At 36.0% G+C, this 22,182-nt stretch overlaps 2 protein-coding genes and 1 long non-coding RNA gene across 7 annotated transcripts; 2 read left to right on the top strand and 1 right to left on the bottom strand.

Annotated features, from left to right (window-relative positions):
• Window positions 1-1,656: 1,656 nt before the first annotated feature.
• On the top strand, window positions 1,657-10,289 carry LOC120475658 (uncharacterized). 5 transcript variants are annotated; one of them, XM_089120938.1, is made up of 6 exons: window positions 1,662-1,968; window positions 2,139-2,276; window positions 8,021-8,344; window positions 8,527-8,829; window positions 9,378-9,668; window positions 9,769-10,289. In XM_089120938.1, exons 1-6 carry the CDS (start codon window positions 1,689-1,691, stop codon window positions 9,954-9,956), a joined length of 1,524 nt encoding a protein of 507 aa, XP_088977064.1. In that variant the 5' UTR covers window positions 1,662-1,688; the 3' UTR covers window positions 9,957-10,289. The 5 variants fall into 5 exon arrangements, with proteins under 5 accessions (XP_088977076.1, XP_088977064.1, XP_088977066.1 ...); XM_089120940.1 differs by having other exon boundaries at window positions 2,166-2,276; XM_089120943.1 differs by lacking the exons at window positions 1,662-1,968; window positions 2,139-2,276 and adding an exon at window positions 7,477-7,668.
• A 748-nt stretch (window positions 10,290-11,037) lies between these two features.
• Window positions 11,038-19,282, bottom strand: LOC120475703 (uncharacterized). The gene is made up of 2 exons (XR_005621991.2): window positions 18,796-19,282; window positions 11,038-11,516 (listed from the first exon to the last, which is right to left on the bottom strand). It is a non-coding gene; the product is annotated as an uncharacterized LOC120475703 (long non-coding RNA).
• LOC120475676 (uncharacterized) lies at window positions 12,491-22,130 on the top strand. Its single transcript, XM_039666345.2, has 5 exons — window positions 12,491-12,839; window positions 19,608-19,934; window positions 20,608-20,928; window positions 21,054-21,214; window positions 21,339-22,130. The coding sequence occupies exons 1-4, from the start codon at window positions 12,794-12,796 to the stop codon at window positions 21,167-21,169; spliced, it is 810 nt and encodes a 269-aa protein (XP_039522279.1). The 5' UTR covers window positions 12,491-12,793; the 3' UTR covers window positions 21,170-21,214; window positions 21,339-22,130.
• Window positions 22,131-22,182: the final 52 nt, after the last annotated feature.

A 22,182-nucleotide genomic window follows, 5' to 3' on the forward strand; every position in this document is an offset into this window, starting at 1 on the left:
CGTAATTCTTCAAAGCTAAATGAAATCGAAAATTGGTTTGCTTTCATAACGTTGAAACAACGCGTTGATTTCAAGTTGATTTTCCGTAGTTTTGAAAGAATGACGCGTCTGACGTTGGATCAACGTTAATTCGATGAGCAAAACAATGTCAGATCAACGTTGTTTCAATGTCATATTTCCACGTTGATTCAATGTCAGTTTGCTATCTGGGTAGTGGCTACTGTTTTACATAATGAATACTAATTCAATTTTTGGTAAATAATAGCAATATCGTCAATATTTTAACATCAAGCTGCAATGAATCTGCAAATTAAAAAAATCGTTTTGCATTATAGACTGAGACGAGACACTTTCACCAGAAAAATAAATAAACACTACAATCAGCCTGCAGACATGGGCTGGTTATCCTGACCGATTATTTTGTCCGTCTATCATGTCTACTTGCAGGATAATGTAGCCCCTAATCAGTGAATATTCGTTAATATGCCTATGCTTTTCTGGTTTTGCACTTTACAGACGATCCCTTCGTCTCTAGAAAAAGAGCTGTTATTTGTGTAGTAACAAAGTTTATTTCACGAGTTATTAATCCGGGAAGTTAGAATCTGTGAATTTCACTTTTCATTGACCCTGGTAGAGAAGCAGGCAATTTCGGTAGCAGTGCATTCAAATTCGATGACCACGGATCACTATGACAGTATTCACAAATGCTCATTATTAATTTCCATACATTTGGCGTGGGAATAGTCTATCGAAACCGGAAGTAAAAAAGGAGACAGCCTATCGTAGATTAATAACAAGCATAGAAAGAGCAATAGTGTGTGCCGCATCTTGTATGTAGCTGTAATTAAACCGAATACGCGCTGCTCTCTCGAAATAACATCCTACTTAATGAGAAGGTGGCATATGAAGTAGGCAATACGCATTTGAAAGCCATCAAAGTAAAAATCAAAAGAGCACACAATTTCCTAGTTCGTAATCACGAACACCCCCGCCCCCCAAAAAAGCATATACTTTTAACGTTAGACATCCGCTGGCAACCAGCAGTTGGAACGCCTACAATTTGTTCATGTGAACTAAGATGTGATGTGAAAAACACTAGGTAGGTTTACTGCGTGATAAGAGTTGAAGACAAACGGCTAAGGAATATGATTAATGCGTTTATTTGGTTCTTTTTGAGCTTGTGGCGACTGTTTGGTAAGTTAAACAATGTGCATTATAGTGGTTCTCATAAAAAACCCTCGATATCTTCTCTCTTTAATATATTTGATCAATATAAGTTGAGAAATTTTGTGGAAGGGATTCCAAAACAGAATCTGTAATGTCTGCATAATACAAATCACTTTAACTGCTGTAGTGTAAAAAAAAGTATGCTAAGTACTTGCAGCAAGACTAGTCATATACTTCAAGTGTGTTAATGATTAGTTAACTTGAAGTGAGCAATTTTTGATTTTTTTTTTTTTTTTGGGTACTAAGTGTATTTTAGTTAAAATAAAATTATCCTAAAGTACAACTTTAAGTGTATTTAGTTTACTTTTTGATGCTAAATTGAGGCAATTTCAAGTATACTTAGTACACTTTGAGTACATGCGTATAATGATAACTGATAGTTTGGTCATTATCAACAATAATCCTTTTTTTTCCCTTTTTTTTCTCAAGACATGACAGAGTCAGTGAAGTCAGTGTCGGTGATGAAGGGAGATTCTGTCACTCTAAACAATGTCACTGAAACACAGAAATATTTGTACATACAGTGGACGTTCGGAAGCACTCGAATCGCTGAAGTCAGCAGACTCACACAAACTAGCTTGACGTATGATGGTCCTGATGAGAAATTCACTGACAGACTGAAACTGGATCAAACCGGATCTCTGACCATCACAAACACCAGAACCTCAGACTCTGGACTTTATAAAGTAACAGTTATCAGCAAAGACACCAGCTACATGAGTTTCAATCTCACAGTCTATGGTAAGTATAGAATAATAGTGTTAGCATGACCATTCTTGGTATATCTTTAAATTTTTAGTATTCCTTTATGTTACTGGCTTTAATTCTGTTTAAAATATGGATCTAATATAAATAAAGTTCAGGAGTGTGTGTGATGAGACTAATATCACAGTAACATCTGTCATTATCAGAGTCTGCTCAAAGTACTTCATCAACAGAAAGATCATCAACAAGCTCCAATTTATGGTCGTCCAGCTGTGCTGTGAACAATTCAACCGTCATCCAGACTCAGGACGCCAACATTACTGATCTCTATCAGCCAAGTTCAGGTACTTCTCTCACTCTTACTCTGTTAAAGGGGCACTCCACCCATTTGCATTAAGATTTCCATTGTTAGAAATCCAGTTATACCATTGAATGGTCGTGCAACACTCAATAAACTTCCCCTGAGATAAGAGAAATCCGCTACTTGTTCACTTCCTCCTAAAATGACGTCATTCATCATCATTTTCATCATTTTACGTCATAGGAGGAAGTGTAAGAGGGGGGGATTTCTGTAAAGACTACAAGCACTGTAGTTCCTTTCCTTTCAAACCCGCCCAAAGGGGGTTGGGCCTAATGCGCTAACAGACCAATCACAGATCAGTGCCAGTGCGTTTGATTTCACCAGAAGAAACTGTTTGAAAATATGGATGTAGGTACTGAATACGCAGACTGATGCATTATGGATAAGGTTTGGCACCGAAACGCGGTGCCAATAGGGAACCGGTTCCGACGTAAACGGTAATAACCAGACCAAATAAGAACGAAAAATTCGGTGCCTGAGTCTCTCTGTCATGAGGCGCGCACACGCAAAGTCTCTCACGTAAAGCGTGGACTATACAGTTTGGAGCACAGTGTGATCTGTCTCGTATGCGCGCTCTTGCTCGCTCGCTCTAGATTCCGGGAGATTTTAACTAATTAGCGGGCATCAGGGAGCCGTTATCAATATGCGGGAGACTCCCAGAACGTCTGATAGTGAGGGGATTAATGAAGATGTCGAAGACAAAACGCTCAAAGGTTTGGCTGCATTTCACGTGTAAAATTACGCGTCAGAGTAAGTGCACCGATTGTCTGAAGCCCATATAGAATCACGCCAATCCATTGGCCGATGGCGCGGGCGCCACCTTGACGCTCTTACGTCGTCATATTATAGGCTATTAGCGCGCGTAATCTGATTTCATTGTGCGAAGTGATTTCCAGGCGGTAGCGTAGAGTGGAGCCCAACTCTAGTCTACATTGATGGGCGGAGTTGTGGGAGTGGCCTGCGGAGCTGAGCATTGCAATGCATTATGGGGATTGTTGTCTACAATCCACAAAAACTAAAGTCATTTTCTGTATCTCCTTCATTGTGTTGACTCACTTTTTCAAGTTCAAACAACTTAATTTTAAGGCAACCAGGTTAATTAATTTTTTAAGTTAAACCAACAATATTTTTTACAGTGTGTCTCCACCAGTGGAATTACCCTTAATGTTTTCAGTCAGTGCAATATTAGTTCCTGTAAAGTTCAAAATGATTATGTCAGAACGGAAACACTCGTGCAGTTGTGACCAAACCCATTCATAGGTGTTGTTACTGCTGATGCGTGCTGAACCATTGACCACATAAACCAATTAATATTGCAAGATTTTTATTATCAATGCATGTATGCATTTGACTGATGTTTTAATCTAAAGCGACTTGCATTGCATTCAACGTTTACGTTCGATCGGCTCATGCATTCATAGAGAAAGAATGAGATTTTCATTTGCTGTTTTTTTTTTTTCTGGAACAGACTGCAGAAGAGCAACAGAGTCATGAAGCAGGTGTGTGTGTGTGTGTGCGTGTGCGTGTGCGTGTGTGTGTGTGCGTGCGTGTGTGTGTGCGTGTGTGCGCGCGCGCAAGTGAGTGGGTGTTGTTTTAGAAAACATTAGTGCTAAAATACTTGCATAATCACAGGTTTAGAGCTAGAACTAGACTCTAGAATTATATTATATTTATTATTTTAAACAATACTTGCAAAAAGTATTTAAAAAAACCTAAATGCACAATTTTGATTTAGAGTCTTTCTTCTTTTTTCAGACCACTGTTGTGGTTTCACTGAAGCTGTGATCCGATTGATCGTCTCTGCTCTGGTGGGCGTGGCTACTGTTGCTGTTCTGGTTTATGACATCAGATCTACAAGAAGAGAGCTGATCAGAGAAGAAGAGGCGAGACATCACTGTCAGACTCCTGGAGTCGTATCAGACCAACAGTGTGAAGTGAGCAGAAGCTTTAGTTCCAGATATGTTTGCTGAATTTTACTGGTATAATCATGAAAATAGAAAAATGCATTAATACGCGACAGATTTTCTACTTACACAGCTGTTTATTAACCGATTGTTTTTCATCCATTGTACATTTATTGATTGTATTTGCACAGAATATCATTTTTATTGATATATTAAGTTTTATTGATGGCTTCTAAACAACCACATTTGATGCATGGGAATGATCTCATAAACTTTGTTGAAATTACCCTTGGTGAATGTTTTTGGTGACTTTTAATAAAAATTTAGTTTTACATCAACTATTGACCACTTTTATTATCCATCCTTAAACAATATATAGTTCAATATAGCTTGTATGTGATTGACAGAATTCATGTGACACACTTGCAGCTCCAGATCGTGAGTCAAAGGCTTTTGTGGTCTCAGTTATTCACATCTGTACAGCTAGTAGAGGAATTAAAGATATTGGGAAATGAAAAACAGTTGTATTGTTTAAAGGCAACGGACCTGATTAAAAAGAGTTATGCAGAGCTCTGACTTGTAGGCTATAGTTCTCTCTCTATTTCTATGCAATTAATACTTTCAGCCTCTAGGTGGAGCTCCAGTGTCATTTAATTCAGGAGACACCTGTCCTGAACTGGACATCACAAGCACAGATCATTGATCGTATTTTTATTTATTTATTTTTTATTTATTTGGATCCCCATTAGCTTCCACAATGTGGTTGCTAGTCTTCCTGGGGCCCATAAGAGTACTGAAACTTATATACAATTAAAATACACAATATAACATACATAAATATAACATTCATATAAACATTACCACATGTACACATTTATCCGCATATACACACAGCATTTGATATCAGTACATATAGACAGTCACAAATTAACTCATGTAATACTATTAATTGTAATCTGTTTTAGACTGTATTACTGTTCTTGGAGATTATGTTCCCGTGAATTCTCCATTTTTAAATGAACATAGAAAATGTTTCAATTGCGTGGTCTGTTAACTGTGTAATAGGTTGTAAACTTTTAGTTTTTTTTTTGTTTTTTTTTAACTTTTTTAATGCATTATAATCTATTAGAAACAATATTTGAATAATTGAATAAACGACGACAAACAAAGCAGAACAAGAGAGCAATATAGATTAATTTGACTGTTTTTCGGACTGAGAGTTGTTTAATGGGACGGTCTTGTTCTTGTCGCCTAGCAACTGTGTGTCGCTGCTGTTGACGAGTGACAGCGCCATTTGTACTGGACTTTTTTATATTAATAAACGTAGAAGAAGTTATATTAAACTGTCTGAAAACAAAACAGTGTTTACAAACAGTCTAAATATGGTCCATTTCTCCATAAAGTGTATAAATGATATAATCACATCTTAGAAAGTCAACATCTGAACTGCTTTAAATGAGTTTGTTTTATTTTTAGGCCTACATATCATTAGATATTTGAGTAAGTTGAAACTATACTTAGGTTTAAAAATGTAATTCGGCAATTTTTCTGAGAAAAAAAAAATCCAGGTCTTCTCTGGCGCCCTGGGACAGGAAAGCCAGATAATCAATCATTGTTGTATCCTTCACTGCAAACAAAGGAAGTATTTCGTATTTCGCCTTTGAATTGGGACTCAGCAAATGTGTTGATTAGTGTTTAGTTAGATTTTATTACTACTTAAACACTAGGTGGAGCTCCAGTATATCTATATAAAAGTCACTTTTAACCAGGGGTGTCCAGTCCTGCTCCTGGCGGGCCACTGTCCAGCAGAGTTCATCTTCAACTCCATTTAAACACTCCTGAACCAGGCAATCAACTCTTACTGTATGAGGAACGCTGGAGATAAACTCTGCAGGACAGTGATCCTCAGGACTTTGTGCATTGTGGATCCTGCGGTGTGGTTACCCACCAAACACTGATATGTTGATGGAAACCATCTGGACAGACAGGCTGTAAACCTGTGACCTTTGACCTGCAACATGCAACACTGAAACATCATATTACACTGATGTTCTGTCTGGCGCTTTCATGCATGCAATAATTTCGGTCTGATGCCCCAAAGAGACAGTGGTATAAACGATATTTAGGAAGCTATTTTTTTCTAACGTGACAACCAAAAAAACAGGAAATGACATCACAGATAGGACCCCTGTAGACCCACATGACTGCGTGTAAAAGTCAGTATCTTTAAAATGATGCAAGATCATATATCCAGATTATGTATTTACTCATTTGTATTCCATGAAAAGGCAGTTTTGTTAAGATGGTGAATATAAAGGCTAGTTTGTCCACGTGAAATATATTTTTAAAAAACGTAACATAAAACAACTTGACCTTTCATAGCACTGCCAGTTTCAAGTTAAGGCTAGCGGAAGCAGAACACTTTTCTGAAATCACACCTAGACCCACGTCCTGTACATCTTCTAGAAGAACATACTCTGTTTTTGTCTTTCCATGTCTGGAACAAATTCAAATGTACAACATTTTAACAACATTGATTACACATTTCTGCAGTTTTCATCGAAAAATCTTGAATCACGTGTCAGTCATGTTACTTTCTGTACATCTTACTTTCTGTTCTTTACTAAATAATTCATTAGACGTTATTTTCAACACCTTTCCCATCATTTGCATTTGACCCATTAAACACTATAGTATTTGTTATGTAAAAGGAAATCAGTCTGTAAGGTTCATGCAAAAAGGACAGGAAGGGGTTCACAGAAGCGACTCTACAAGATGTGTGTCCATCTATCAGACCTAAACCACATTTCTTTCCAGATCTAAAAGAATCCGACCACCTCAGGTTTCGTTTTGACTCATAGAGTGTAAAAAAAATAAAAAAAATAAAAGCTGATTCACAAGAAACCACTGACATGTCTTCTTTTGGTCAGCCTGTACTTAAATGTGATATATACACATACATACATACATACATACATACATATATATATATATATATATATATATATATATATATATATATATACATACATATATATATGTCATCTTTTTAATCTCTCTCTGTACTACTATAGGCTATATTAAATAAATAAATAAATAAATAAATAAATACATATACAACAGCATAAATTAAATGAATATATATATGTTATGTATATGTATATAAATGAAAGGCTGTCAACACATAAGCGTTAACTGTCAATCGAGCGCGATCACACGCGCGTGCACGGCTACGCGCGCGCGCGCGCACACACACACACACGGCGGGCGGCGTGCGTGCAGAGAACGTTAGAGTTTCGACGTTGGTTATTTCAATTCAAGTTTTCCGTTTAAATGCAGATTGTGCTGAAACTCACAAGAGCCTCAGCAAAGTTTTAGAAAATTTGCGTTATTTTGCAGAAGTGATGTCTCAGTCAAAGAAAATGCTTTATACGTTTGTTTGGTTCTGTTTGTATTATGGACACCTGTTTGGTAAGTAAATTGTATTTTGTATGGTACAATTTCGATAGTTAAGCTATAAGCTAGTCAGAATTCTATAATAAATCCTGGGAAAATCCTTTTGGGGGAAAAAAATCTAATAAATTTGCGAAAAAATCCGGTATCTTTTGATGTAACGTTAACGTTAGCAGTTTTCGACCTGGTCCAACGTGGTCATAACGTTCGCCTGGCTACCATTTTATTAAAAAAAAAAAAAAAAAAAAACATGTTAAAATGATCTATTTATAGTCTATAATTGTTTACCAGCTTACAATGATGAGTTCAGACCAAATAATCTACTATCTAAACTAAACTGAGTGACGGTTCATGTTCCACTGTTTTCCAGGTGTGTTTGGTGTTGAGACAGGGGAAATAAAACAGGTGATGGAGGGAGATTCTGTTACTCTGAACATCATGGTGCAAAAAGGTGTGCAACTACTTTGGATGTTTGGACGTGCACAGACTCTAATTGCTGAAATCAATAAGGAGGATGGAGTCTTCAAGACATTTGAAGATGCGGATCTTGGGAGATTCAGAGGCAGACTGGAGCTGGACTATGAAACTGGATCTCTGACCATCACAAACACCACAACTGATCATGCTGGACGCTATCAACTACAGATCATCAGTAAAACGGTCTCATACAAGACATTCACAGTTTTTGTCTATGGTGAGTATAGAAGTGGTAATTGTTCATTTTATGATTGATTTGTTAGACTTTGTTGATTGGTCATAATTCTGCACATTTCACTTTAAAATTAAAAAAAGCACTTATTACACTTATTATTATTATTAGCACTTATTATTAGCACTTATAAATGTTATTTTACTTATTGTAACTTAATTGTACAGCTCGTCTGCCTATTCCTGGCATCACCAGAGACTTTTCACAATGTTCCTCATCATCATCAGAATCATCAGTGTCCAGATGTTCACTGGTGTGTTCAGCTGTGAATGTGAGTCATGTGACTCTCTCCTGGTATAAAGGAATGAGTGTATTGTCCAACTTCAGTGTGTCTGATCTCAGCATCAGTCTCTCTCTACCTCTGGATGTGGAATATCAGGATAACAACACTTACAGCTGTGTGATCAACAATACCATTATCAACCAGACCACACATCTGGACATCACTCAACTCTGTCAGCCATGTCCAGGTACAACTGTGGTAATATTAGCTCATTTAGTGTGCAACTCTGATGCTACTAAAAATTCGTTTTAAAAATGTGTGAATCCAGCTGCCTAGTTGATATAGTAACCAATGTTCTATATATTTTATATACGTTACTAGAAAGCAATGGCTCAGGGGAGAGCATGGCCTAAAATAACAACCTAAACAGCCCACTAACTAATTTTGGGAGGAGTCCCAACTAACCTAAGAAACTGGTTTAACAAAAAGAAATAAACACAAACTTCCCTCAACTCCCTTGCTATACAAAAAAAAACATGATCAAAAACAGTATTCAAATAAAAGGGCACTCGGCCCTACAGCTTCCCTCACAACAGTAACTACTAAGGTGTTATTTCAGTTTATCGAGAAGTGAGAACAAGATGTCATGTCAATGCTAACTCCCAACTACAGACTCTGAATATAAGCAGCAGACAAATATAACAACAGAGTCTGTGAACATCGAGATAGTTCATGTAACATGACTACATACATTGTAAACTCAGTTCTTTGTAAGGTTTCTCTCATGTTTTCCAGTTCCTCTGCCAATTCCTGTCATCAGCAGATACTCTCCACAATGTTCTTCTGAATCATCGTCATCAAATTGTTCACTGGTGTGTTCATCATCAGTGTTGAATGTGAGTGATGTGACTCTCTCCTGGTATAAAGGAATGAGTGTATTGACCAACATCAGTGTCAGCATCAGTCTCTCTCTACCTCTGGATGTGGAATATCAGGATAAAAACAATTACAGCTGTGTGATCAACAATCCTGTCAGCAAACAGACCACACATCTGGACATCAACACACTCTGTCAGCCATGTCCAGGTACATAAGCTGTGATATTAGACCTACATCAAGCATGTTGATCTTGAACTTTTTTTCAGTGGTTTCTTTTTTGTGTGTGTGTGCACGTCTCTTTCCTCAGGCTCGGGCCACTGTTGTGGTTTTACTGAAACTATCATCCGATTGGCTGTCTCTGCTCTGGTGGGCGTTGCTACTGTCGCTGTGGTGGTTTATGATATCAGATCTAGAAGATATTATCAAAAGAGGAGAGAGCAAACAGCACCTCAGTCGCATGAAGGTGAATATGATGATGTCGCATCAAGCCACTAGGGGGCGATGATGTTGAGATGTATTTTACTTTTCTCAGGAATATTCCAGGCATCTCAAACTCTATGCATGCTGTCAATCATCCACAAAATGAAAACCAATGCTCTTATAATTAGACAGTGTGTTTCACAACTGATCATACTGCCATCTGGTGGTTGTTTTTGCTACATACTGTTTTGCTTCTAAAGAACAGCTGTATCTGTTATTTTAAACATTTTCTTTTACTTTTAATGTAGGTTTTTGGTCATGCTTTATTTTAACGTGTCCCTGTTGCAGTGTAATTATGCATTTAAAGGGGTACTCCACTTTTTTTTGGAAATAGGCTCATTTTACCACTCCCCCAGAGTTAAACAGTTGAGTTTCACCATTTTCAAATGCGTTCAGACGATGTTCTGATATCAGAAAATCGTCTGAATGGATTCGAAAACGGTAAAACTCAACTGTTTATCTCTGAGGGAGTTGTAAAATGAGCCTATTTCCAAAAAAGTGGAGTATCCCTTTAAGAATTTTTTATGTAATGCCTAATTTTTAGTTATTATTACTAATACACGTAACTAGGTCACATTAAAATCAAGTGTTACCAAATTTTTTGTATTTTTATACCAAGAAAGAATAGTTTATAGTTTTTTTTTGTTGTTGTTTTGCAATTTTACATGCCATGTGAAATTCATTATCACATTACATCAAACAAGTCTTATTTGAACATATATACTTGTATTTTCATCCAGCAAATTCATTAAATTTTTAAAAATGTCATGAGAATGTTTTATGAATGTATTAACCTGTTATCCGGCTGTCTTGCTCAGCATAGATGCAATCTTTTTTAGTAATGCTGGATTAGTTTTATGTTTAAATTACCTGTTTTTTTTTTCCTTTCTTTTCTTTTTAGATATAGGGCAGCGTTATTACAATTCTTATACTTGCACCTTTTTCACCCCAAAATAAATAGGAAAATTATTTTAATTATCCACTTATATGATTATTGTTTAAAAGTTCAGATTCAATCATGCAACCATTTCATTTGGATCATATTGTATGAGAAAACATCAGAATACTATAGAATAAATTAAAATGCTTTGCAGGATTTCAAAAATATATATTTTATTTTCCATTAGCACCACAACAGAAAACACATACAACATCACTGACAAACAGCAAACTCAAAATAAAGTCTAGAGAGTTAATTTAGAGATTTTGAAGGAATCAAAAGAAGCCGTCTATACATGGCCACAAATAATATTAACACAGACAAAATGTATTGACATTTGTTTTGGATTTACACATGTTCTAATATTCCTCAGTGACATATTTTAAAGTCTTGGACTCTGCATATTCTTCCTTAATCTTAATTAATATCAATAAAATTATTGATCATTTTTACAGGTGAAAATATTTTTTAGAAACATGCATGACACATTCTAAATCAAAACCCTTACATGTTCTATTTGCATTATAGATGTACAAGCATATCTGTTGTTTAATGTCTCTCTTTTTCCATTTCAAACTTATTTCCAATCTCCACTCATCCCATGTCAGATGCTGCTGGAACTCTGATGATCATGACTGTAGAAAAGAGGAAAAAATGGTCAAGATTTCCCTACAACACATTTGTTGAAAGAACAGTTTCTTTTTAAATAGTTTAAAATGATTACATGTAATATACATTTAATTTGATAGCCACAGTAGACGAGTTGACATGATCAAACCTTTGCTTGCAGAATTTAGAATGGGCTGCATTTTTTATTAAGACTGTATGAAAATCAGACAATATGAATTACTAAGTAATGAATACATAAACTAACTTTTATATTCAGTATCAGAAAGAGAATCCATAGCATGGCAATATATCTGCCAGATATGAAAGCCATGATGGGGACATTAGGTCCTATCAGACCAAACACTGCTTAATTAACACTATTTATTTTTATTGATCAGATTTAAATTAATCAATATCTAGTCTATAATGTGCTTAGTGTAATAAACCAGCTGTGAAGGAGAAAATATGTAATAATATCCAAATAATATCAATTGAAGGGAACATGTAAATGGAGAGTAGCAATGGACCTAAGACTGAGCCTTGAGGCACACCACACTTTATCAAATGTTATGTAGGACATCTGTTTATTTGCAAAAATGAAATAATAATAAAAAAAATGTACAAATATATTAAGTAGGCTAGTAACTTTTCACAAAAGCCAATATGATTCTATTTGCTCAAAAGAAAGTCATGATATATAGGGACAAATACAGTGCTAAGTAATGCTAAAATATACTATCCAAGTCAAGTGCTAAAAAAACATTTTGACAAGTAAAGGCCCATCTGGAATAGCTCTATCTAAACTCAATTTTATTTTTAATTGCATGTGCATTTCTTTTGAATCATTACAATTAAACTCAAGATTTCCTCACAGTATTTTTCACAAAATTGAGATTGATGTCCACTCACGTCCAGACGGCACAGGTGTAATTTACATATTTTTGGGGGGGATTTCTTTGCGCATGTATGTTTTTTTTGTGCGGTAGGTGGCGTTATGAGTCTGTGTCGTCTCGCGTGACATTACCTGCCAGACGGAAGATTCAGCCATTTCGAGTTGTGCGCTGTCTTGTATTTGTAGCCTTTACGCACCGACCGTAAACCATTGCCATATCGTATATATCTTAAGGAATATCGTTTGTAAATCGCAGTCAATATAAAAGTGTCTCGTCATTCTTTAGCCGTTTTTTGTAATTGTCGTTAGAAATCTGGCTGGGTGCGGTTGAGAAACGACAGCACGACGGATTTATATGGATATTTATTACGACCTTCACCGTTTTTAAACTCCAGAAATTCTTCAATCAAAATGGGGAAAGCGTATTTTATGTTTCTTGTCTTATTATCCGTGGAGGGTAAGTAGTCAATTTTATTTTTTGTAGCTATAACACTTTCGATTTTGATTAATATTACCGGAAATAAATAATGCGTTCTTTGCTTTTATACCCGTTCCCGTGGTTCTTAACGTACTCAGCTTTCGTGTTTATTAGGATGCAAGAGTGGAAAATGGCGTGTGTTATTTTATTTGCGCTATATTGACAATCATGAAGCCTCAGACACCATATTTGGTTTCAAGTTCAGGCCTTGCGATAATTATTATCAGCCTTTTGGAGATCAATGTCCAAATCACGTCGGTCTTTGAGAATTACATTTTATGCGGTTATGCTATTCAGGTAGGCTAAAGTAAATGTATGTTTCTCGAATGTCTATTCAAGTATTTTGTGTAGGATTATATTTTTTTATATACACCGCAATAACGTTATAAAAATCAGACTTCCAGAGATGCAAATAGGGCCTTACAATTCCATATCCGATGCCGTTTGTATTGTAAATATTGTTATATTTAAGCTGTGGTTGATACCATTTTTTTTGGATAGTGGCCAAAAAATGGTTTCAGAAGATAGTCGTATGTCTTTTTTTGCGTTATCTGTTGTTCTTCAGCATACGTGTCCTTATTTTTCTCTGGTATCGTAATCATAATTTGTTAATAGCTTTTTAAACGCTGTCTACATATGATGGGGAAATGCGTCAGGGTATTTTTAGGCCCATGTTGCCAGTCAGCTGCACGATCCAGTTTTTCACGTGTTTAGAAATGTCGTAGGCTACTGTTGTCAAGCCAGCTTTAAAACTGAATCAACCGCATATGAAAATAATATTAGGCCTATATCAATAAGCCTTGCGTTAGTTCTAATTCATGATATAAAGGCAAGCAGTGGAATTATTAGTAATAGCATATACTGTTGCTATGATTATTTATTAAAATAACAATAAACGTTCTTTGTTACTACTAAATATACATTTTGTACATTTGTAATTTGGTTTCAAAATAATATCTAAAGTAGACTAACGTTAGGCCTAATATTGATCATTTTTATCATTATCTTCTATGACATGTATAGATTTTAGATCTTTAACAGAAAGCGTTTTTGTAAAAATCAACATGAAATGCCTTTAAATTAATGTGCTCGCAATGAAGATGTAGCGGCATTGACATCATCATGACAACTGGTGTGATGGAATTTTCGCGAGAATATTTGCGTTGTTCAAACAGACTTCAGTACTCAAGGGGGCGATAGAGGTACATTTCTGACATCAAACCGGATGTGTTGATATTCAGGTGAGTTTCTATAAACATATCGAATTAATATATAGAATAAAATTTGATTAAACTAGTATTTTCAAACTCTTGCTCCGCCATGGAATTAGTTAGCGTAAATAAGTTATAGCTACTCTGAAAGGGCGTTCTTGCGTTGCGTTATGAATTTGCGTAGCGTTTCTAAATGCAACAACGCGTTTCGCACTCGTGTCTTTTATGGTGGGGACATATTTAGAATTCTTTTTATTATTTGCTATGGCTGATTTTCGTCCCCACCCCTTATAAAATAGTACTTGTTTTGGTTAAAAATGGAAGAATAGGTTGCTCCAGGAATTGTTTCTAATGCAAAGAAATTGACAAACAGCAGTGCACGTCGTTAGTTTGCATACTAATAAGTGGTGGATATTAAGATGTTCTGTTGTGGTTTTACCTCTACCGCTTTTTTCGGCATGTAATCAACTTTCATTTTATTTATCAATGGGATGCAGCGCGTACTTCTTAAATCAACTGATCAATGTATAGTTTATTAAAACTAGGCAAGTTCATAGGTTTGATTCACAGAGAACGCTTAAGATGATAAAATATATTCATTGAAAGCATTTTATGTCCATTTGGATAAACATGTTGTCACCCAAATTCATTAGTATAACTTACCAATTTTCTTTTTTTAAAGATCAAAATATTTTTTTAAACAGAAACACTGCCATTAAGTATACTACTGCATATATTTAGTATGTTTTGGGTTTTAATTATCAAACAAATCCAACTCTATCAAGATACAATATTCACACAGATTTATTATTATTTTTTTTAAAACAAAATTGTAAAATATTATTTTTAAATCTTTGAGCAAATGTTTCACTGAGACATTTTTTTTAAATATATATTTTGATGAATATTGTTAACCAGACAGTTGATGGTAGCATTGACTTCAATAGTATGGAAACAAAAATACTAGGGATGCTCCGATCAGGATTTTTGCAGCCGATACGAGTACCGATTTCTTGTCATGGTGATCGGCCGATACCGATTCCGATGCTTAATTGACTTAATATAAGACAAATAAACAAAATGGAACAGTTTAATGCAGCCCATAAGGTTTATTTAAACATTGTCCAATACTGTGGAGGACAAAATGAACATTTAGTCTCCTAAAATAGAGAAGTCTGATGTAATTTTAACATCATCCAATACAAGTCTGAGCAGGACAAAATAAAGCTGAGTGAGAGTCAGATTACTAGTTACCGTTGCCTTTTTTGCAGTTGCCAGTTTTTCATATTCGCCATACGTTTCGCGGTGGCTCATTCTTAAGTGACAAATCAGGTTCGATGTATTAAATATTTTGGACAATGCTCCTCCACGTGAGATTTCTTTGGAAAATACACAGCAAATAGCGATTTTTTTTTTCTTTCTTTTTTTCGAAACATCGTAATAGTTTCACACCGGTGAAGACATGACTGCGCGCCAAATAATTTAAGTCCCCACGCATCATACTTCCTCTCACGTGTTGACGTCATCAAATCGCGATCAGTTTGTAAGATCGGCCAAGTTAGTGAGTACCGATCGAGTCATAAAATGTTATTATCAGCCGATACCGATCTCCGGCCGATCGATCGAAGCATCCCTAAAAAATACTATGGAAGTCAATGGCTCCCGTCAACTGTCAACCATCACCAATCAAATCCATCCGGCATAAAAGAGCTAGAGTATTTAAAGCGACAGACTATAAAACAACAGCATGCACTTATAATAACAGAAGGATATCGTCCAGTGGTGTGGACGCTAATGTAGTCATGGTTATAGTTATCATTCTTCATGTGAACTGGCCTTTACTCTGCACTGGAAAAGGCTATATGATTTCTCTTATTGAGAGTGAGGAGTCACATGCTGGTCTGGGCGGGGTCTGAGCCATAGACCGTATAAGAAATGGACAGAGCGATCTCCATTGAGACGATTGAAGCCCAGTTTTGGCAATTTTTTTTTTTAGCACTTCCGTCCCTGACGCGCAGACTCAAACAGAGCTTGACGACGTAGATGTGACGAGAGCAACCCGTCTGTATTCTGACTGTGGCATGAGAAATCTGAATCATTCCCTTCTGAAACATGCAGAGGCGAAGAGTGTGAGTAGGAACTGTCCATGAGCTAGGAGAAGGAGACAATTTTGCTAGGTATTCTGATTAATTATTTAGTCATTTTGCCTCCACGTTTCCCCGACTGCCCACAAGCTTCTCCTCCTGTCCATACAGTAATCTCTCTACTGTGCGACAGAGAGTCGCGTGGATATGACGCAATCGTTGGCCTACTTTCACAAAAACTGCTTCTACGGTGCCATAACATAAGCTACAAGGTAATGGAGCATTTTATACATTGTCGTGTTTCTTTAGAAATAAATAAAGGACAAATGGGGTCTTCAAACGCCTCAGATGTAAAGTTATTCGACGCCAAAATGAATGGGAGTCAATGGTAATGCTAACGCAAGTCAAGTTCTGCTACAAGATGGCAGCTCCCGCGAGGCTTCAACTTCCGGTTGATGGATTACCCTTGGTCTGACCATGATGGTAGGAGACGCTTGCCCTGAAACGGTTGCCCTGTTTCTACTAAATATAGTGTATTTTCACCTGTGCCATTAAGCAGCTGAAAAAAACACAGATGTCAGGGCATGTCAGAACATTTCAAGGACACCAAATAGCTCTTGGTCCCCAGAGGATTAAAGGGGTTCTAAATCGGGAGAGACTAAATAGCAATGCCAGCCAGCTTTATTTAGAGAAACTGCTTGTCAATTAACTGACAACAGTGAGCAAAGAATGATTTCAAAAGCAACACATTTCAGAACAGTTTGACTTTTATTTAACACAAACGAAGAAAATTAATACTCTGTTATTCAACTACAGTTGTTTAATTTGTTATAGTAAATAGTGTAGTGAATTTGTTATCTGTAATGCGAAATGTTTTAAAAAGTCACTTTTTTTTAAAGTAGCCAACGGATAGCGTATCTTTCCAAGATGGCGAGTCCTTCCCACAATGCAATGCAGAGTGATGCGCGTAACGCTGCATTCTCATTCTCAATAGCGGGACATCAAAGGCAGCAGATTTTGACCATCAATACGATCATTTTATTTAATTTTTTATTTTTAAGTTAATATGTCAATTGTCTATTTTCAACAACGTCTGGTTAGTGAGTGCATTATGTAAAATTATGTTGAATTTCCAATTGGCCTGTCTTTTGTGGAACTATAAAAAAAGTTGTTCCCAATACTAACCGAAATCTTGACATGTCAAGGCGCAGCCATTATGAAAGAGTTTCTCTAGAAAGAGCCCTTCCCCCAGCAAGAGCCTTTGGCGTTTACATAAAAAGTTGTAACTGATAACTGGGAGAAAAGAGGCCCTTCTGTCTTGAATGGAAGTCAGCGGAGGAGAGGTCTCTCAACACGCTGCTTTTGTGTGAAAACGGCTAATCACTTAAAGGGACAGGTCACCCAAAAAAGTTTTAGTATTATTACACTCTAAAAAGTTAAAGTTTTAGTTATTTATCTGGATTAAGCTTTTTTTCCATCATGAAAAAACCTGACATGGCATTAAATTACAAGCATACATGCTTTGGATGCAGCATAAGGTAGTCCATCTGTTTCAAAGGGGCAAGTTTGACATGCTAAACTCTATTTAAAGTCATTTAAACCACATTTTTTTTCGACATGAATCATTACTTATAATTATATGGTGGTTGTGCACGCAGTTCCCCCATATGAGTCAGGAGATTGAAATAATTGAATTTTTCATTTAAATTCATTTAATGTAATACAAGAAAAAGAAAAGCATTGTGTAAAATAGTTTTAGACTACAGCATGTCAGCAGGACCCTGGAAATTCTTATCAATTTTACATGAGGGAAAATGAAAAACGTGTGCAAGCTTGTAAGTGCTTAGAAATGATTTACACAATGTACAATCCCCTTGAAATGTCATGTGTGAACAGTTCGTGAACCCCTCTGTTTTCTTTCTTATTGTTTGCTCTTTTCGCTCTGTTTTTTGCCTTGTTTTTCTACTAGTTCTACGTTTATAACATAATTATGTTGACCTTTGGTTTTTCTCAGTGTGATAAGTCGTGCCGAAGCTCATTGATGACGTTGTCACGTGGTACATGTTACTTTTCTCAGCGGTGATCGGAATGAACTAATCACAGCTATTTGAGATTTACAAGAAACGGATTTTAAAAACAGTAATTGTATGGAAATTGCAGGGGCGGGGATTTTATTTTATTTTTAAGTACCTTTTCGTGTTACTAATGTATTAGAGTAATTATTTCATTGTACACATGTAGTCAAAACCCTCCAGAGATTTGTATGCTACTCAATGGAGAAATCGTTTGTCTGAACCGTAAAGCGCCCCCTCGTGGAAGAATTGAGTTCTATGGGAAAAACATTAACCGCCCAAAGGGCGTCAAGTCCACTCTGGGAGTAAAAATATCAACGTAAGGAGAAAAACAATGTCTCTACCTGTCAAATTTTTCAACATATCAGTTTAAATTGTTATTTTGGTCAAGTTAATCCGGCTTATGTCACCCCCGGCCGTTGATTATTTACCAAAACTTTTATCAGTGAATTCGTATCATCCACCATTTTTGTGCTATGACAGGTCTCTGTAAACCTATGGCATTTCATCCGTGGTGATGAACACAGATATAAAACGGCTTCGGAGTATATGAAAATATTTTTCTTACCCGTATTTTGGTGACTATCCGTCACAACGTAGGTTCTATATAAAGCATTATCCACCTCGTTGGTTCTCAATGGTTTCCATACGCGTAACGTTATAGGTTTCTAACAACATTTTATTTTTGAAAAATAATCCATTATTGCTATGCTAAGGCGTCTAAATTAATAAACAAAAACAACAAATAACGTAAATCCCTTTTCAGTTGATGTATCAGGAGAAAAATATCATCGTCTCTATACATTACAAAGCGCTACTGTATGATCCAGTTTCAATTTTAATATCGTAGCCACACAATCGCACACCAGTTTCCGCATTCTGCTCGCCCTCTATCTCGCGAGATTTCATTTAAAACTGTTTATATCGAGTGACAGTTTTTGTTTTATTCGCATCCAGCCTTACATATTCTACTAAGATTTCCTTAAATGGTCTGTATTTGCTCATTTTAAAGTAGTCTGACTGCAGTTTGTTTCCATTATAACAGATAATATGTAATGTATGGTTTCAGTGGGCTATTTAAAATAAAACTATGTAGCCTATCAAACAACAATAATTTAACAGAGTTCAGACCCTGTATGTAGTCTGCATTAAATTAAAATGCTTTAACCACCATATTTTGTATTTATTCACAAGTTTGTCTATTTATATTTTTTTTTTAGAAAGCCTGCCAGTGTATATTTAGGGATTTTGGACCAGTAAAGCACGTTTTTAGTCCAGAATTGTAGACTACATGTAGTAGACTGTTGAAATAATCTAAAAGGTACTATCTCCGCTGTATCTGTTATTTAGGTGTTTTATATGTTTCTGATTGTTCTCCAGGTGTGTTTGGTGCTGAGGCAGATCCACCGAAGACAATTGAATTGGCGGAGGGAGATTCTGTCAAACTAGAAACTTGTGTTACCAAAATACAGAGAGATGATGAGTTGGAGTGGAAGTTTGGACCTCACGTCATTGCAACAATCAAGGCCAATAACGCCTTATTATACGACACTGATGATGCGCTATTCAAAGACAAACTACATCTAGATGATCAGACTGGAGATCTAACCATCAAAAACACCAGAGTCAAACTCTCCGGGCGTTATGAAGTGAAGATCGTCAATATCACCCACACAATACACAAGAGTTACATTGTCACCGTCCTTGGTAAGAAATCAATGGTTGATTGTGATTAAAGGTTCACCCAAAAATGCAAATTCTGGAGTAATTTACTCATCCTCATGTTGTTCCAAACCTTTATAAGTTTCTAAAAAAAAAACAACAAAAAAACTGTGGAAGTCAATGGGGTCCATCAATTGTTTGGATACTGACATTCTTTAAAATATCTTATTTTGTGTTTAACAGAAGAGACTCATTCATACAGTTTTAGAACAACTTCTAGTAAAATTATGAAAATTTTAGTTTTTGGCAAGTAAAATTATGAAAATTTTCATGTTTGAGTGAACTATCCCTTTAAGTTTACGACATTAAGGAAATTTTAGCAATGTTATCTTAATTGAGAATTAAAGATAAGAGCAATAGAGTACTCTTTTAATACTTTAAACAATTCTGGATAATGTTCCTTCTTATTGGGTAAATGTAACGAATCAGATAAAGAAAATGAACAGCTTAAATTGAAATATGGAAATCACTGTCTATGTTTAAGAATATATTTAGTATATAGTGGCGAACTGGAAATATGTATGTACAATTTAACGGAAGAATTATGATATCGATATATTTAACTTAGTGAGATTTTATGTATTTAAAAAAAAAAGATCATAGAATTATTGTCTGAATGCAATCTGTTATTTTTGTGCGTTTTGTCTATGTATTTCAGATGCGATCCCTAAGAAAGTGCCAGTAACGGAGGGCGAGTCTGCCATTTTAAAGCATGATATTGCCGATATCGAGATTTATGATGTGATCATGTGGATGTTTGAAGATGAAGAGACTTCCATAGCTCAAATCAACAAAAAGACCACTAAAACCCCTTCATATGATGAAACCGATGACCGATTCAGAGGCAGACTGGATCTGAATCAAACCGGATATCTGACCATCACAAACACCAAATCCACAGACGCTGGACTCTATAAACTGAAGGTGACCGGTCAAAACAAAGCAGCTAAATACAGGAAGTACCGCGTCACTGTCAGTGGTGAGTAGATCAGGTGTCTCAGTGGAATAATTGTTTGTGCTAGTCATGTTTATAACCGACTGAAGGTTCACATAAACGTGAGATGATTTATTATTGAACTGACCGTCTCCCTTTGTCCATCACAGAAACGGGTATGCCCACAGGTGTTATAGTGGGCATATGTGTGGGGGTTGCTGCTTTATTCGTGTTGGTGGTCGGGATTTGGTATCGCAAACAAAGACAACAAGGTTCCTCCTATTAACTTCATCAGATACTAACAATGAGGATGATCTAAACTTGTACAAGAGTAAGATTTCGTACTATATAATATATACACTGACATTTGTGATTGTTGAAACAATATTTACAAAGAGAGAGAGAGATTCATTGATTTTTGTAAATACTTGCGTTGTTTGTGTGTCGTGTTTCAGATGAAGGGAATGGCGTACAGGATCCATTGTAGTTCAGAGCCTCTGACAATATACACGAGCTGCGGATAATGAGTCGCCGACGACTACTTTGGCATAAACCGAGGGACATGCTTGTGTGTTGTTCATTTGCTGGAACGGTTTGCACTACATGTTGATTTTAGGTTACAAATGCATATCATTTACCTGTTTTCAGTACATATATATAATCATGTTGGCTGGTGGGAGTGTTCACGGCTGCTTTAAAGGTTTTTGGTGGATGTTTAGGTCAAATGGCATCGACTGCAGATTTACTTTTTGTTAAAACGATTGTTTTCCTTAGTGCGAAATGTGATGGATGCTTTTTTCATGTGCAGGATGAGCCTGTTTTTTTGGTAATAATATGCACTTACAATATAGTCTTAGTCTTGTTTATTTTCCATAGAGTTCTGGAAACTGTGTGCCTCATTTTTGCTCTAGAAGTATATTTTACTGTCACTCTATTCTATTTAAATAAGGATAGTTTTGGTGAACACTGATACGGATGTTGAATGTTTTCAGTTATGTGTGCCACTGCCAACATAAGTATTTTTTCTTTTAATGTAAAATTAAGTTTTATTGAAATCATTGAGGATTCGTAAGTAATATGAATGTCAAGTTACAGCACTTATTGCAAAGCCATTGAATCACTTGAATTGATTTGAGTTGTAGCCAAAAAAGGGTGTTCTACAAACTCTGCTATAGGCTGTAATTGAAAATTATGATGCCTTTTTGTTGTATTTTGGGAAATATTTAGAATAAAAAAAAGAAAATATATACTGTGCCACTACAACTAATTTAATCACACAGACAAAAACATGACACTTTA

This window comes from Pimephales promelas, chromosome 2 (genome assembly GCF_988280905.1).
Source record: "Pimephales promelas chromosome 2, fPimPro1.hap1.1, whole genome shotgun sequence".
Classification (NCBI taxonomy): Eukaryota; Metazoa; Chordata; class Actinopteri; order Cypriniformes; family Leuciscidae; genus Pimephales; species Pimephales promelas.